The 18,878-nt window shown below is 42.3% G+C and overlaps 1 protein-coding gene across 1 annotated transcript; it reads left to right on the forward strand.

Moving 5' to 3' along the window:
* The first annotated feature begins 16,403 nt into the window (after positions 1 to 16,403).
* Positions 16,404 to 17,185, forward strand: LOC130974800 (uncharacterized). Its single transcript, XM_057899650.1, has 2 exons — positions 16,404 to 16,633; positions 16,786 to 17,185. Exons 1-2 carry the CDS (start codon positions 16,404 to 16,406, stop codon positions 17,183 to 17,185), a joined length of 630 nt encoding a protein of 209 aa, XP_057755633.1.
* Positions 17,186 to 18,878: the final 1,693 nt, after the last annotated feature.

Below are 18,878 nucleotides of genomic sequence, written 5' to 3' on the forward strand. Positions count from 1 at the left end.
GCTGTGCATGATAAGCACATCAAGAGGAGAGAGTTCAGACCTGGGGACTTAGTCCTCCTTTACAACTCCAGGTTGAGGCTCATGCTAGGCAAGCTGAGATCAAGATGGGAAGGTCCCTACAGAGTAGAAAAGGCAGAGCTTTACGGAGTCTTTCACTTGAGCCATCCTTCAAGCTCTAATTTCATCAAAGTTAATGGACATCGCCTGAAGCTGTATCATGGTGAGAAGATGAAGAACAACAAGAAGTTAGAGATCTTCCTCTTGGAGGATCCACCAACAACAAAAGACTGAGCTTGTGGACCATCCAACTTAAGGACGTAAAAGCAAAGTGCTAGGAGGGAGACAACCCACCATGGTATGATCGTTCCTTTTCATTCCTAACTCCATTTTATTTTGTTTTTCCTAGTGTTCATTCATAGTTTCTTCATATTCATCTGCATTCAAAAAAGGGTGTTCTGCGTGCAGGCGTCGCTGACGCGTACGCGTCATGCGTGAATTCACAACACCAAGGAAGAGAGCAGAGAGTTGGGTTGGAATGGCGTTGGAAGTGTGCTTTGTGCACAGGCAAGCCGACGCGGACGCGTACCTCATGCGTGCGCATCGCTTGCGCTTTCAGCAGACCACGTGTAAGCATCCCTGACGCGTACGCGTACCTTTGGAAATCGGCGTAAATGGGTGTTCTACCCGAAAGTTGTGCTGGCTTGGGGCTGGAATTGTGCTAGAAGCACAATCTTCATCACGCGTACGCATCCCTAACGTGTGCGCGTCATTTTTACCTTGTCCCCATCCACGCGTGCGTGTACCTGACGCGCCCGCGTCGTCTGTCTTTCTATCCCTCGTGCGCACCAATCCGAGAGTTGTGCGTGCGCGGGGCTGCCATCGTGCGATTCGCACAATGTGAGAGCACGCGGACGCGTCCTGGACGCTTATAAATCATATAGAATAAAAGTAACCATCCCTAAAATCATATAGAATGGAACAAACTGTAGATTGCAATTAAAGAGAAGAAAACACACACAAGAATAAAAAATAATGGATAAATCATGTAACTATACAATTAGGCTCAAAATCTTACTGGATTGTGTGTTCTAGCTCTAAACCATGTTCCAAATTACAATCCTCAAATAAGTTTAACATAGATTTTTCAACTTCAATTAGTGAAATACTCCAGAATAGAGTTTTGAAAAGAAACTCATTATTTTTAACCAAGCAGATCATCCATGTAATCTATCCTATCTAAAAAATAATGTTATAATGGTGTTAAGAAAGAGAGATTACCTCCAGAAGTCAGGTACTAACCTCCCCACACTTAAAGCTTGGCACCGTCCCCGGTGCCATCAGTAAGGAGCAAAGAGAGGCTGGTAGCAGCATCTCCACAGTTCTCGTCATGGCTCCCTGTGTTGGTAGGTGAAGTGGAGTCTGGAGTATCTGGCTCTTCTTGAAGTGAGTGGTTGCTAATAATCAGCTTCTTGAGGTAGTTAAATCGGCGCTTGTTACGGTGCTTCATACGCTTTGCTTGCCGGTCCTGCCGGTCTAACCTCTGAAGTATCTAAAGGAGCAGCTGATGTGTTGAAGGTGCTTGTGGTATGGAAAGAGAGGGAATGCTGCTGGCCGGGTCTTCAGTCCGGCTTGTAGTGGCTGCTGAGGGTCTGATGTACTTCTCACTCGGAACATACTGATCATTGATGAGCGGATAATTTATACGCTTTTTGGCATTATTTTTAGTATGTTTTTAGTATGTTTTAGTTAGTTTTTAGTATATTTTTATTAGTTTTTAGTTAAAATTCACTTTTCTGGACTTTACTATGAGTTTGTGTGTTTTTCTGTGATTTCAGCTATTTTCTGGCTGAAATTGAGGGACCTGAGCAAAAATCTGATTCAGAGGCTGAAAAGGACTGCAGATGCTGTTGGATTCTGACCTCCCTGCACTCGAAGTGAATTTTCTGGAGCTACAGAAGCCCAATTGGCGCGCTCTCAACGGCGTTGGAAATTAGACATCCTGGGCTTTCCAACAATGTATAATAGTCCATACTTTGCCCGAGATTTGATTGCCCAAACCGGCGTTCCAAATCAGCTCAAGAATGCCCAGCGTTAAACGCCGGAACTGGCACAAGAATGGGAGTTAAACGCCCAAACTGGCACAAAAGCTGGTGTTTAACTCCAAGAAAAGTCTCTACACATGAAAGCTTCAATGCTCAGCCCAAGCACATACCAAGTGGGCCCGGAAGTGGATTTTTATGTCATTTACTCATCTCTGTAAACCCTGGGCTACTAGTTCTCTACAAATAGGACCTTTTGCTATTGTATTTTCATCTTTTGATCATGTTTTTATGATTGAACCCTCTTTGGGAGGCTGGCCATTCGGCCATGCCTAGACCTTGTTCTTATGTATTTTCAACAGTGGAGTTTCTACACACCATAGATTAAGGTGTGGAGCTCTGCTGTACCTCGAGTATTAATGTAATTACTATTGTTCTTCTATTCAATTCAGCTTGTTCTTATTCCAAGATATTCATTCGCACTCAAGAACTTGATGAATGTGATGATTATGTGATGCTCATCATCATTCTCACTTATGAACGCGTGCCTGACAACTACTCTCGTTCTACAAGCAAACAAGGCTTGAATGTTTATCTCTTGGATTTCTTAATCGGAATCTTCGTGGTATAAGCTAGAATTGATGGCGGCATTCAAGAGAATCCGGAAGGTCTAAACCTTGTCTGTGGTATTCTGAGTAGGATTCAATGATTGAATGACTGTGACGAGCTTCAAACTCCTGAAGGCTGGGCGTTAGTGACAGACGCAAAAGAATCAATGGATTATATTCCAACCTGATTGAGAACCGACAGATGATTAGCCGTGCCGTGACAGGGTGCGTTGAACATTTTCACTGAGAGGACGGGATTGTAGCCACTGACAATGGTGATGCCCAACATACAGCTTGCCATAGAAAGGAGTAAGAAGGATTGGATGAAGACAGTAGGAAAGCAGAGAGACGGAAGGGACTGAGCATCTCCATACGCTTATCTGAAGTTCTCACCAATGAATTACATAAGTATCTCTATCCTTGTTTTATGCTTTATTCATAAATCACCCATAACCAATTGAATCTGCCTAACTGAGATTTACAAGATGACCATAGCTTGCTTCATACCAACAATCTCTGTGGGATCGACCCTTACTCGCGTAAGGTTTATTACTTGGACGACCCAGTGCACTTGCTGGTTAGTTGTGCGAAGTTGTGATAAAGAGTTGAGATTGCAATTGAGCGTACCATGTTGATGGCGCCATTGATGATCACAATTTCGTGCACCAATCATCCCGAGGGAGCATGGCCTTGGTGTCCCCAGCTCTATAGGAAACTCTGGCTGCTGCGACTAGATCTGAAACCAATGCGAGAAAGGATAGGTTACCCGCAATCTGGACGTGTCCCATGGCTTGCCGGAGGTGTCTCGGTAAGTTTAGGGCTGGTCAGTAAGGATACACCAGATGAGAACAGCCATGTCCGCAGTGAAGGAGGACTCGTGAGTGCTCGGAAAGACATAGTGGGACATGATTTGTGCCCACACTTGAGCCTCCAAGGTAAGTGCTGAAGCCAATATGCCCTTAGGTTAGGATCAATGGTATCTGTAGATCCATCTGCTGCCAGGTTGTGCTATAACTCTGAGGATGTCGTCCCAGTCAAATTGGTATGTCTGGCGCTTGACAGAGGCGTCCTGGTATTCGTTCAATCCTTCGGGAGCAGGAGGGAGATCTAAAGCTCGTTGAATGGCCCCTTCAGATATAGAGACTTGCTTCTTACGGACGTAAACAGACTGCAGGACTGGCATGTGAAAATTAGAGTAGAATTCAACTACCCATGAGAGGTTGACATGCCGTGGCTGCCTCCGTAAGAATCCCTATTGTCTACTCATAAACCCATATTTTATGATTTATCTTGTGCTTAATTGAGTGGATTTTATCAACTCTTTACCCACTTATTCATACAATTTGCATGGTTTTACATTTGCCTTCCTAATTATGTGCTTTGATTGAAAACATGCTTCTTTGATCTTATATTTACTTATTATTAATCCTCTCTTATTACTATTAGATGCCTTGATATGTGTGTTAAGTTTTTTCAGATATTATAAGGCAGGAATGGCTTGGAGGATGGGAAGGAAGCATGCAAAAGTGGAAGGAATACAATAAATTGGAGAAATTGCTAAGCTGTCCAGCCTGACCTCTACGCACTCAAACGGCTATAACTTTAACTATAGAGGTCCAAACGACATGGTTCCAGTTGCGTTGGAAAGCTAACATCTAGGGCTTCGATTTGATATATAATTTGTCATAGCTGCCCGAATGCCAAGCGATGCAAACGCGTGAGTCACGTGGATGCGTGACCTGGCAGGAACGCAACCCGCACGGCCGCGTGAGCCATGCGGCCGCGTGAGCCATGCGGCCGCGTGAGCCATGCGGCCGCGTCATTTTTTCGCAACCTGTACGGACCAGAAAGCGCTGGAAGTGACTTCTGGGCTGTTTCTGACTCAGTTTTCGGCTCAGAGAATACAGATTAGAGTTTATAAAGTGGGGGAATGCATCCATTCAGGAGAATGTTATTCATAATTCACTTTTTCATAATTTAGATGTAGTTTTCAGAGAGAGAGGTTCTCTCCTCTCTCTTAGGATTAGGATTAGGATTAGAAATTAGGATTTTTAGAAACTAGGATTTAGGACTTCTCTTGGTTTTTAAGAGTGACTCTCGATTCAGGTTCAATGTTCCTTTTTATTTATTTTTCCAATTAAATTTATGAACTGTTCCATGTTTAGATTGATCTCCTTAATTAATGTTATTTGAGATATTTCAGATTGATGATTGTTGTCTTTTATTTATAAATAATTTGGATTTTCCTGTTTCTCTTTTGGCTTTGGTTGAATAATTGGTGACTCTAGAGCTATCAAACTCATTGTTGATTGAAAATTGGATTTCTTCATTTCATTAATTCATATTCCAATAACTCTGGCCTTTCCCAAGGAAGGACTAGGACTTGAGGAATCAGAATTAATTTATCCACTTAACTTACCTTCATAGTTAGAGGTTAACAAAGTGGGAGAAAAATCCAATTCTCATCACAATTGATAAGGATAACTAGGATAGGACTTCCAGTTCTTACACCTTGCCAAGAGTTTATTTTACAGTCATTCATTTACTTTTATTGCTTTGAAAATATACCTGTGCCCATTGCCCAACTAACCTTTTACCTTAATCCAAAAACTCCAAACACACTTTTTTCATAACCAATAATAAGAACATACCTCCCTGCAATTCCTTGAGAAGACGACCCGAGGTTTAAATACTCGGTTAACAATTTTTAAAGGGGTTTGTTACTTGTGACAACCAAAACGTTTGTACGAAGGGATTTCTGTCGGTTTAGAGACTATATCTACATCGCGACTGTTTTTATGAAATTCTTTACTGGCAAAAATCTCAACGTTATCTACGTTCAATGCGGGGCTCTACAAGATCAACAATGTTGGTAGGGAGGATGAGTAGCTTCTCATTGTTGTAGTTCCGCTCAGCCAGAATGGGGAACATCCGCTCACAGTAGCGGTTAGTGAACCGCGCAGTATCCCTTACTGGAAAGGCTTTCTCGGTTTCATCGACCTTAATGATCCTCTTGACCCGCTTTATTGATGGGTTGACTGATGTTGACGATGGTTCCGCAGCTAGTGCTCTCTTTGTTCCTCTCCTCGCTGGTGGCTTGTCAGAGGCTTTCTCTTAACTCTTCCTGGTGGCCATCCTAAAAAGGGAGAAAAGAAAGGGACATGAAATCAAATAGCTAGAACCGGGAGGAGGAAGTACAAGTGATAATCAATGCCAAGGTAAAGAAGAATATCGTAAACACATGGTCGCGATTCCATGTAAGTAGGACATCAATGGAAATATAGCATGATAAATTAAGACAATTAGATGCAAGATGTTTATTAGCATGCCGGCAAAGGTATGAGTAGCATAGATCAAGCATTAAAAGCTCAATTTGATTATCAAATGTAACAAACTAACAATCACGTTTGTATTGACAATTATATTTAATTAATAAAATATTACAAGGATTTTGTGAAAAACAGGCAGTAGAGTAGAAGAATAGAATAATTAAGAATACACAATGCCATACGGGCTTTTCCACAAATACTTGGTATGCATGTAAAATATGTTAGGGAAAATATGAAATCCAAACATGCATGCAACTCAAAAATTAATATTAATTGTCAAATCACTCCCTAAAATGTCCACAAGTAATTATAGATAAAAATAATCACCCATTTAAATTTCTAACACCAATTAAAAGAATGCAAAAAGAATAGGTAAATAGTAAGAAGGAATGAAAGAAGATAGGAAGAAAGAACCTTGAGAAGAAGATGAAAAGAGATAGGTGATGGAGGATGTGAGTGGGAAAGAAATAAGAGGAGAAGAAGAGGAAAAAGATAGAAAAGAAAGAAGAAGAAAGAAGGAAGAGAGGATAGAAAGAAATTAGGATTGGGGGGAAATGAAAAGAAATCTGGGTGGCGTGCTGTTTCAATTTTGCGTCGCAAGTGACGTGTATGCGTGGGTCGCATAAAGTTCAAGTGATGTGTAAGCGTCTAGGACGCATCTGCGTGCTCTCACTTTGTGCGAATCGCGCGATGGCATCCCCGTGCACGCACAACTCTCGGGTTAGTGCGCACGAGGGCTAGAAAGACAGACGACGCGGGCGCGTTAGGTACGCGCACGCGTGGATGGGGACAAGGTAAAAATGACGCGCACGCATCAGGGACGCATACGCATGATGAAGATTATGCTTCTAGCACAATTTCAACCCCAAGCCAGTACAAATTTCGGGTAGAACACCCATTTACACCGATTTCCAAAGGTACGCGTACGCGTCAAAGACACTTACGCGTGGTCTGCTGAAAGCGCAAGCAACGCGCACGCATGAGGTACGCGTCCGCGTGGGCTTGCCTGTGCGCAAAGCACACTTCTAACGCCACTCCAGCCCAACTCTCTGCTCTCTTTCTTGGTGTTGCAAATTCACACATGACGTGTACACGTCAGCGACGCTTGCGCGCAGAACACCCTTTTTTAATGCAAATGAATATGCAGAAACTATGAATGAACACTAGGAAAAACAAAATAAAATGGAGTTAGGAATGAAAAGGAATGATCATACCATGGTGGGTTGTCTCCTACCTAGCACTTTGCTTTTATGTCCTTAAGTTAGAGGGTCCACAAGCTCAGTCTTCTACTGTTGGTGGATCCTCCAAGAGGAAGATCTGTAACTCCTTGTTGTTCTTCATCTTCTCACCACGATACAGCTTTAGGCGATGTCCATTGACTTTGATTAAATTAGAGCTTGAAGGATGACTCAGGTGAAAGACTCTATATGGCTCTGCCTTTTCTACTCTGTAGGGACCTTCCCATCTTGATCTCAGCTTGCCTGGCATGAACCTCAACCTGGAGTTGTAAAGGAGGATTAAGTCCCCAGGTCTGAACTCTCTCCTCTTGATGTGCTTATCATGCACAGCCTACACCTTCTCTTTGTATAGCCTGGAGTTCTCATAAGCTTCTAGGCGAAGGTTCTCTAATTCTTGTAGTTGCAGCTTCCTTTCAGCTCCGGCTTTCTCAAATCCCATGTTGCATTCTCTTATCGCCCAGAAAGCTTTGTGCTCTACCTCCACTGGAAGGTGACAAGCTTTGCCATAGACCAGGCGGAATGGACTCATTCCTATGGGTGTCTTGTATGCTGTCCGGTAAGCCCAGAGTGCATCAACAAGTCTGGTGCTCCAGTCCTTCCGATGAGGCTTGACCATCTTCTGCAATATGTGCTTTATCTCTCTGTTAGACACCACGGCATGCCCATTAGTCGGGGGATGGTAAGCTGTTGCTATCTTGTGAATGATGCCATGTTTCTTCAGAAGGCCTGTTAATCTCCTGTTACAAAAGTGGGTGCCTTGATCACTCACGATTGCTCGTGGTGATCCAAAGCAACAGATAATATGATTTCTAACAAAAGAGACAACAGTGTTAGTATCATCAGTGAGGGCAGGAATTGCTTCCACCCATTTAGAAACATAATCCACAGCTAACAGTATGTATGAGAAACCATTAGAGTTTGGAAATGGACACAAAAAGTCAATGCGCCAGACATAAAAAATTTCACAGAACAGCATAAGCTGTTGGGGCATCTCATCCCTCTTGGATATATTACCAAATCTTTGGCATGGGGAAAAAGATTTACAGAAGGCAGCAGCATCTCTAAAAAGAGTGGGCCACCAGAATCCACAGTCTAATATTTTTCTAGCTGTTCTTTGAGGGGCAAAATGTCCACCATTTTCAGAAAAGTGGCAGGCCTCTAAAATTGACTGGAATTCTGATTGAGGCACACACTTTCTAATTACCTGGTCAGCACCAAATCTCCATAAATATGGGTCATCCCATATATAATATTTGGACTCATTTTTAAGCTTGTCCTTTTGATGTTTAGTAAAATCAGGAGGGGAGGTACGACTAACTAGATAATTAGCTATAGGTTCATACCAATGGGCTACTTCAGATATTACCTGCAAGCTATCAAATGGAAAAGCATTATTGATAGGAGTAGAGTCATCCTTGATGTGCTTTATGCGACTCAAGTGGTCCACCACTAAATTCTGAGAACCACTCCTATCTTTAATTTCTATGTCAAATTCTTGCAGCAATAATATCCAATGTATGAGCCTTGGTTTGGACTCTTTCTTAGCTAATAAATATTTTAGAGTTGCATGGTCTGAGTACACTACTACCTTAGTACCAAGTTAGTAGGCTTGGAATTTATCCAGAGCAAAAACAATTGCCAGAAGCTCTTTTTTAGTGGTAGTGTAATTAGACTGAGCTGTGCGTAAAGTTTTAGAGGCATAGGCAATAATAAAAGGGTCCTTACCTTCACGCTGAGCCAGCGCTACTCCCACTACATAATTGCAGGCGTCACACGTTGACTCCAGTCAAGCCCTCTCACAATAGGGGCTTGGGTCAAGGTGGTCTTTACCTTATCAAACTCCTCCTTGCAGTTTGTACTTAGTTGGAACTCAACATCCTTCTACAGCAGTGGGGATAAGGGCAATGCTACCTTACTGAAGTCCTTGATAAAGCGCCGGTAGAAACCTGCATGACCAAGAAACGAGCGGACTTTCCTCACAGAAGAGGGGTAAGGTAACCCAGAAATGACATCTACCTTTGCTCGATCAACTGAAATACCAGTATTGGAAACAACATATCCTAGAACAATACCTTATTGGACCATGAAATGACATTTTTCAAAATTTAATACAAGGTTTGAACTAACACACCTGTCTAATACTCTAGCTAAACCATCCAAGCAAAGGGTAAAAGAATCACCATACACACTAAAGTTATCCATAAAAACCTCCATACAGTTTTCAAGAAGATCTGAGAAAATACTCATCATGCATCTTTGGAATGTTGCCAGTGCATTACATAAGCCAAAAGGCATCCTCTTATACGCATACGTTCCAAAGGGACATGTAAAAGTAGTTTTCTCCTGATCTTCAGGAGCTATATGAATTTGAAAATAGCCAGTGTAACCATCTAGAAAATAGTAGTGTGATTTATCTGACAGGTGATCAAGCATCTGATTGATAAAGGACAGGGGTAGTGATCCTTGCGGGTAGCTTGGTTGAGACACCTGTAATCAATGCATACTCTCCAGGCGTTCTAAACTCTAGTTGCAATGAGCTCTCCATGCTCATTCTCACTGTTGTGCCTCCAGATTTCTTTGGAACCACCTGTACTGGGCTGATTGGATAGATGATGTTGGCTTCAAGTAGCCTGGTTACTTCCTTCTTGACCACCTCTAGGATGGTGGGGTTCAGTCGCCTCTGAGGTTGACAGATAGGTCTTGTTCCCTTTTCTAAAAATATACGGTACTCACAGACCTGAGGGCTGATGCTACTATATCTACCAAACTTTACCCAATAGTTTACTTGTGTCTTCTCAGCACACTAAGCAACTGCTCTTCCTATTAGGAAGTGAGTTCTCTTGCAATGATAATTGGGAGCTTCTGATTATCCTCAAGGTAAGCCTATTTGAGGTAGGGAGGAAAGAGCTTTAACTCCATTTTTTGCTTGTGGGGAGGCTCTCGATCAGCTGGAGCTATTCGTGGTAGTGAGGTCTTTTTAGTGAGCTCAGGGGGTGTCCCTACACTTGCCTCTCACTCCATAAGCGTCTCCTCTGCATCCTCCTGGTGGACTACAACCACAGTCTCATCAATAATATCACATTAGAAGATAGAGTGATCTTCCGGTGGGTGCTTCATGGCTTCATCCAGATTGAAACTCACTGTTCTGCCATCTATCTCAAAAGAGTATGTTCCTAAGAAGGCATCCAGCTTGAACATTGAAGTCTTCAGAAATGGCCTTCCGAGCAGGATGGATGATGGTCTTCCTGATTCATTAGGGGGCATCTCCAAAATGTGGAAGTCAATAGAAAATGTTAGCCCCTTGATGCTCACGAGTACGTCCTCAGCAATCCCAGCCACTGAAATAATGCTCTTATCTGCCAAAACACAACGTGTTGTCGACCTTTTTAAGGGAGGGAGCCTCAATGCATCATATACAGATAATGGCATAATACTCACACAAGCGCCTAAATCACACATGCAGTCAAAAAATTGTACACCATTAATAACACAAGTAACCATGCATAGACCTGGATCCCCACATTTTTCTGGTATGGCACCTATTAAAGCAGAAATAGAACTACCTAGAGGAATAGTTTCTAATTCATTTATTTTATCTTTATACATGCACAAATCTTTTAGAAACTTAGCATATTTAGGAATTTGCTGAATGGCATTAAAAAGGAAAATTGTTACCTTAACCTTTTTGAATATTTCTACCATTTTGGGGTCTAACTCCATCTGCTTTCTGGGCTTCCTAGCAAGGTGGGGAAATGGGAGAGGAACGGCGTCCCTTGTGGCCTCAGCGCCTCTTGGTGCCTCATTCCTCGGTGGAGCCACTTCTTCTTCAATCACTTCCTGTACTGCATCCTCTTCTTCAACGTCTTCTACCTTAACAATGTCCTAAACTAGGTTGTTTACTTTTGAGCTCTGCTCTTCATGACTCCTCTCTGGCAGTGTAGTCCCGGATCTCAAAGTAATGGCATTGATTCCTCCCTTGGGGTTGGGTAAAGGTTGAGAAGGAAGTGTATTTGAGCTGGCTGGCTGATTGTTGAAGGTATTCATTGATCCAATCTGTGAGATGAGAGCTTGTAAAGTAGAGTTCAGACCGTTTAAGGTAGAAGTAAGTGTGTTTTCCATGGTCTTCTATCTCTAATCAATAGAGTGTAGCAACTCGTCATTAGAAGAGGAAGGCGGGCCTTGCTGTTGGTTATTCTGATATCCCTGGTTTTGCCTTTAGTGAGGTGCTCGGTAAGGCTGGTTCTAGTTCTCCTAATTGTTGTTATTGTTCTATCTCTGATTTCCACCATTATTGTCTCTTCCTCCTCTGTTGTAGTTATCCCTCCATCATTGGTTGGAATTATCTCTCCATCCCTGGTTGGAGTTGTTTTGCCAACCTTGATTGTAGTTTCCACCTTGGTTATAATTGCCGCCTCGTGGATAGTATCCTTAATTGATTCGGGCGGTCATAGAAATTATGAGTAGCTGCTAAGGTGTTGTCTTCTTGTTGGAGCTGCGGACATTCATCAGTGTAAGGAGTATAATAGGCACATATTCCACATACTCTTTAAAGAACCAACTGTTGACTCTGTTGTGATGGAGGAGGATGAGCTTGTTGTTGATTCAGATGTATCTGCTTCAGTAAGTTGGTCATCTCACATAGCGTCTGTGTGAGAGTGGTATTCTCACTGCTAAAGGAAACCTCTGTAATAGCCTTGGGATGGTTGTTCCTGTGCCTAGCATTCTGAGTAGACTCAGCTATAGGTCGGTGATTAGCTGCCATGCTTCATCCGCAGTCTTGTACTTTTTCAGAGAACCATTGCTCACACCATCTAATGTAGTCTTGTCCTGAGACTTCATGCCCTGTGTGAAGTAGCTGATCAACACCAGTTTATAAATCATGTGGTGGGGGCATGTGCCCAGAAGATTCCTGAAGCGCTCCCAATACTCATAAATAATCTCTGATTCGCCTTGAATAATGCAGGAAATTTCTTTCCTCAATCTATCAGTAACTTCCGCTAGAAAGTATTTTTTTAATAATTCTCTCTTGAGCGTATCCCAGTTAGTAACAACTGCTTTAGGTTGAGTGTAGTACCACTCCTTCACCTTTTTCTCAAGAGAAAACGAGAAGGCGGTTAGCGAAATAGAAGTCTCATCTGCACCATGACGCCTAACAGTAGAACAGGCTATCTGAAAATCCCTGAGGTGCTTTATAGGCTCCTGAGCAGGTAAGCCATGAAACTTAGGTATCAAGTTGATTAGCGCAGTCTTCAGTTCAAATTCTACAACCAGATTTGGGTGACGTGCTTGATACGGTTGCAGTGTAAAGTCTGGAGCTCCTGCCTCTTGGAGAGTAATCCTTCTGGGCTCTGCCATATTACCTACGCGTAAATCAACCAAATTAGTAGAAGAGGAGCTTGTTTCTTCCTCAAATGGCCCTTCAGATTCGCCCTCAGATGAGATTGGTGAATTGGTAGTAACCACTTCACCACCCTCAGAGGCTAACCGACGCCGAGCCTGCCTAATATGTGAAAGAGTTCTTTCAATTTCTGGATCAAACGCGGCTAAGCTTGGATTAGGTAGTGAACGCATCATTCAATGAAAGAAACATACAGCTCATGGTAATAAAATAAAATAAAATATACAAAAATTAAAAATATGTACACCAACTAATAATTTAGCACACTATTGCAACTCCCCAACAACGGCGCCAAAAATTGACGTGCAGAAAATTATCGATTAAGAATTTATAATGAACTGACGTTGCGAGTATAGCTCTTAACCAATGAAGATTCTGCGTATCAATTTAAAAGGAGTTGTCACAAAGTTAGAAATAAAATACTGGGAGTAGAAATCTGAGGTCGTCTCCCAATGAGTTGACAAAAGAGTACTATTTTATTAATCAGAAGTTTTTTGAGAAATTTTAAGAGTTGAGAAACAGAATTAAAGCTAAGAAAATAAACGAGAGATTTAATTAATTATAATAAAAAGCCTTGACTGGGAAAATATTAATCAGAAGTTCTATCCTTGTTGGATGTTCCCATGTGTAATAGTAAGAGATTGTTGTTCTACTTAGTTATCCTTCACTGAATAAAGGAAAGTCAAGTAACTAACCAACCAACTCTATCCTCAAGTCCTAATCCTATCCTAAGAAAGGATTAGAGTTAGAGACTAGAAAGTCAGCCAACAACTTCCAATTAAAATTAACACTTGAGTATTCCCAACTCAAGGTTCTCCTCTTAATCAATTATTCCCAAGTCAAGTTAGGAATCTACTCCATTGACATGAATACTATGTTCATAGGTATATAAGAGGAATAAAGAGAGGACATGATAAATTGAATAATAACTGAAAATTGATTAAAGGTAAAAATAGTTCTTTGCATTAATAAATCCCAAACCATAAACATACGTATCTGAAGAGGGTTAATGTGCAATTAAAAGAGAAAAGGAATAAGGAAACAAACTAAAGTAATGGGAACTCCACGAAGGTAGTAACTCTTCTCAATATCCAAAGCAAAAGCATCAAAAGCATCAAAACTAGAAATCTATGAATGTTAGGAACCCTAGAGGAAGTAGTGATTTTCTCTCTAAGATTCAGAAACTAAAACTAAAAACTAATGAATGAGCCAATGTGTGAATGTCCCTTGAGTCTCTGCTATCCCCTGGTTCTATTCTGTGTTTTTGGACCGAAAACTAGGTCGAAACTCAGCCCGAAATCACCCCCAGCATTTTCTGCACATGGCACATGTCACGCGTATGCGTCGATGGTCTTCTTCGTGTGTCACGCGTATGCGTTAGGTACGCACACGCGGCATGTAGGCACACGCATCGCTCCTCGCTGGTTATCTCATTTAATTCTCGTGTTCCTTCCATTTATGCGAGCTTCCTTTCCATCCTCTAAGCCATTCATGCCTTATAAAGCCTGAAAACACTTAACACACAGATCACGGCATCGAATGGTATAAAAGGACACTAAAAATACACAATTTAAAGGCTTAGGAAGCAAGTTTTCAACCATAGAACAAAATCGAAAGGGAATTGTAAAATCATGCAATTAGTATGAATAAGTGTGCAAGGACTTCATAAAAACCACTCAATTAAGCACAAGATAAACCATAAAATAGTGGTTTATCAGTATGGGGGGATATGATGTTTTAGTAAAGGAGGTTGGACATGAGGCGTGTGACCTGCACTCTGTTGGAAGACTTGGTGATCAAGAGATAACGAACAGTGAGCGAAGAAATCTCGGCAGAACAAGCAAGGGGCCAAGAGTGGATTTGTTGCAACGATATCAATATGCTTCATTGCATGAGGGCGGTCAAGAGGAAGAGATGTTGTTGATGGTAACACGAGGAGAGAAAGAAGACAAGGGCAGATTAGAAATTCCACACAGATTTTTGAATGAGTGGACTAATGACAATAATGACCACAATCGCTTGAAAATCATAACTGATCAAGTAATTATTGGCGATAATCAAGAAATGGCGAATTTTGGGGGAGGTACCATTACAAGGGAGGAGGCAGGGTCTGAGAGGACAGTCACATGTGTATTAAATGGGTTAGAAAGTGGGATCACTAAGGCCAAACAGAAAAAAATTTCCCTAAACACAGTTTGGGCTAGCCATAAAAAAAAGATAGATAAGGGGGCTAATGGCTAGACGGGCCTAACATCACCTGAAGCTAGCTATTCAGCAACTGGGCCTGAGTTGGGAGATCCGGGTCGGGTGCTGGCCAAATCACCGAACGACGCGGGCGACTGGTGTGGGTGCAGCATCAACAACTGGCGACTCCTCGAGGATGGCACAGACACGCTCGTTGGGGCTGGGCATGGGGGAAGTCTCCAATCACCGATCCTTGGCAACAGGTTGCGCCGCGGTGGAGCTACTCAAACGCTCACTGATGAACTCGGGCCAGGAGGGCCGGCGTGTGAAGATCCCGTCTCCAAGGATGGCTGTAGGGCAACAGTACATATGGACAGAGTTAATTGTAGGGCTAATGGGGATGAAAAACAAAATTAGAGGGGAGCCGGTGAAAGGAGAGGCTTGAACGTGGTTGATGCAGAGGAAGGCATGAAGTTAGCTGGCAGCGGCACTCAAGGCAGGCACGCGAGTCTAGAGGTGTTTGCGGTGACCTATGACCAACTTGAACATGGCATAGATGGAGGTCAGGTTATTGCTCAAAGTGAGAAGAGGTTGGCTTTCGGACACAAGGAGGATGGAAGTAAAAGGAATGATCATAGGGATGAGCTAGGAGAGCCAGGTGCAGAAGAACTTGGGAGTTGACAAAGGAGTTAGGCGCCATGCTGTACAATGAGGATGATGACATTATGGCAATACTCCAAGCACAAAATGAAGAAATAGATCGTAAAAGAAAAATAGCGAATAAAAAGAAGAAACTGAGACGCTGCAGACCCAAACATAAAAAACAGGTGTGTCAGAAGCTTTTTAAATGATTTTTGCTTCTTGGAATGTTAGGGGGTTAAGGGGGGATGGGAAGTTTAGCATGGTGAAGAACCTTAAGAATAAACATAGATTAGATTTGTTGAGCTTGATTAAGACTAAAAGAGAGATAGTGACGAGAAATGATGTGGCAAGAATATGGGGGCAGGATGGTGCATGATGGGAATATGTAGGTTCTGAAGGTGCAACAGGTGGACTTTTATTAATATGGGATGAATCAGTGTTTAAATCGAATAACTGCTATAAGGGAGAGAGATGGTTATGTGTTGAAGGGGTCCTGGTAAAGAGTAGCTTCAACTGTGCATTTTTCTTAGTCTATGGTGCACATGACAGGGATGCGAAGATGCAGGTATGGGAAGAGCTGAGCTATATAGCTGGGTTATGCCAGGTGCCTAGTTGTTATATGGAAGATTTTAATGAAATAGTACATATGGAGGAGCGACAAGATACTGGTGTGTTACTTCGGTCTGCGAAAGAGTTCAAGGCTTGGATACAAAATATGGAGTTAGTGAATTTTCCGATCACTGATCGTATGTTCACATGGTTTAGGGGACGTTCTTGTAGTCGTATTGATAGAGCCCTGGTCAGACTAGAGTGGTTAGAGCAGTTTCCGGAGACTCAGGCATGAGGTGGACCAAGGGGATTGTCAGATCATTGTCCTATTATAGTAGAAGAAAAAAAAACTAAGGGGAGGTTCAAGGCCGTTCAGAAGCTTAGATTCCTGGTTTACACGTGAAGGCTTCCTCAGAATGGAGAAAGAGGAGTGGAGAGGTTTGGGGCAGATTCAGTTCACAGATAAATTGAAGGCATTGACGGTCCCGATAAGGAGGTGGCATAAGGCCAATTTTAGTGATATGGATAAGAAGATTACGACCTTTGAGGAAGAAATTAAGAAGATTGATGATATGGTGAGCAATGGAGTGTATGATGGAACGATGGAGGCTAGACGAAAGGCGCTAGTCACTTGCTGTAAGAGGTGGTATGTGAGAAAAGAGATTCATTGGAAGCAGATGTCCTTATCACGACAAGCCAAGAAGATTGACAAAATACAAGATATTTTCACAATATAGCTTCAGCGAAAAGGAGGAATAACTGGATTGTTACATTGCTAATCAATGGCAGACTGATCAGGAATCATTCGAGGATAAAAATTTATATTAGAGATTTCTATAAGGATTTATATCAACAGGAAGATTCTCCTATGATGGGCTTCAAGGACGGTCTGGTGGGAAGGATAGGTCAGGATGATGCTGTGAAGTTGGAAATGTTGCCGTCTGCTGAGGAGATCGGGGAGGCTGTGTGGGACTGTGATTCTTCTAAGGCACCAGAATGTGATGGGTACAACATGAATTTCATAAAGAGGTGTTGGGACGAGATAGAGCCTGAATTCACAGCCGCTGTGATTGGGTTCTTTCAGACATCCAGGTTACCGGCAGAGTCTAATATCACTTGGGTGGCACTGGCTCCAAAGTTCGTTGGTGCAAGGGAGATTAAAGACCTGCGACCTATTAGTATGGTTGGGTGTGTATAAAAGGTTATTTCCAAGGTATTGGTTAGGAGGATGAGACAAGTAATGCCAGAGCAAGAGACTCATAGTGCATTTGTGAAAGGCAGAAAAATACATGATGGGACACTTATTGCATGTGAAACTGTAGACTGGCTTAAGCGGAGGAAGGAGGAGGTAGCGATAATCAAGTTAGACTTCCAAAAAGCATATGATATAGTCAAGTGGAGATTTGTGGACTTAGTACTGCAAAAGATGGGATTTGGGCTTAGATGGAGATCGTGGGTTATGGAGTGTGTGACAACAGTTTCTATGTTAGTCTTGATAAATGATTCACCATCTAAACTATTCAAAATGGAAAGAGGATTGAGACAAGGTGACCCACTTTCACCTTTTTTGTTCGTACTGGTTGTAGATGTGCTACATCAGATGATTGGAGAGGTAGTTAGAAACGGCCGTATATCACCATTTTTGGTTGGGAGAGATAGTGTAGAGTTATCGCATCTTCAGTTTGCAGATCAGAAGAGGAGACTATCAAGAACTTCAAGCAACTCTTGAGGTATTTTGAGCTGATGTCAGGGCTAAGCATTAATTTTGATAAGTCGAGCTTGATTCCAGTAAATTGTGACGAGCAGTAGGTCCAGCGTATGTGCCGTTTGTTGGGCTGTAAGGGAGGTTCCCTTCCAGTTAAATACTTGGGAATCGCTTTAGGACCAAATCCGAGGTTGGTGAAGACCTGGAAGCCCATAATGGATAAAGTGGAGGAGAAGCTCAGCCTGTGGAAAGCAAAAATACTAAACAAAGCTGGAAAGTTGGTGCTAATCAAATCAGTTTTAAATAGTCTACCAGTGTATTATCTGAGTATGTTCAAGATGCCGAAAGTTGTTGCTGAAAAATTGATCTCCTTGCAGAGAGGGTTCCTGTGGAGGAAGGATGATGGAAATAATGGGATGGCATTAGTTAAATGAAAAGTGGTGCAGGCCCGAAAGAAACTGGGAGGGTTGCGAGTTGGAGATGCTATGATTCGTAACACAGCTATGTTATTTAAGTGGTGGTGGTGGTTTGCCAAGGAGAACTGCCCATTGTGGAATAAAGTGGTGTGCTCCTGTAATAATCTAAATCCTAATGAGCTACTGTCAACTCAAGTGCTACCTACTAGAGGAGGCCCCTGGAAGGATATATGCCAGTTACAAATAGGTAGAGTGGAAAATGTTTAGTTCCACTTAGAGTGGAGCTATTTACTTGGTTTGTCCTAATAGGTAGAGAGAGTACAAAAGGCAAGCTTAGTAGGTTTGGAATTATCAGCCAGGAAGACAATATCTGTATTTTCTGTAATAATGAGGTGGAGCATGTCCACCACCTGTTTCTAGGATGTGGATTTGCCTGACAGGTATGGAGTGCTTGGATATCGATGTTTTACCGACAGTGGTCTTTTCCGGGTTCGATGTGAGAACATTTCTTATGTTGGACAGAGGAACCGAGGAGTAAGGAGGATCAAGAGCAACGATTGAGATCCTTCTGCGCGATCGTTTGGAACATCTTGTTGAAAAGAAATAGAAGAATATTTCCAAATGAAAGTAAAGGTGTGGAAGAGATAATCAACATGACGGTGATGAGCTCTAACGAATGAAGAGCTGTAGATCCCATTGGTTGTTGATGGTTATGCCGGAAGTGACATGGACACTCTTCTTTATGCTGTTGTCTCACTATTTCTAAACTT

Source organism: Arachis stenosperma, chromosome 4 (genome assembly GCF_014773155.1).
Source record: "Arachis stenosperma cultivar V10309 chromosome 4, arast.V10309.gnm1.PFL2, whole genome shotgun sequence".
NCBI lineage: Eukaryota > Viridiplantae > Streptophyta > Magnoliopsida > Fabales > Fabaceae > Arachis > Arachis stenosperma.

Coding starts and splice junctions, on each gene's coding strand:
- LOC130974800 (XM_057899650.1), top strand. CDS start 16,404: ATGGAGAAAGAGGAGTGGAGAGGTTTGGGGCAGATTCAGTTCACAGAT. Junction 16,634..16,785: donor GTCACTTGCTGTAAGAGGTG/GTATGTGAGAAA, acceptor CAGACTGATCAG/GAATCATTCGAGGATAAAAA.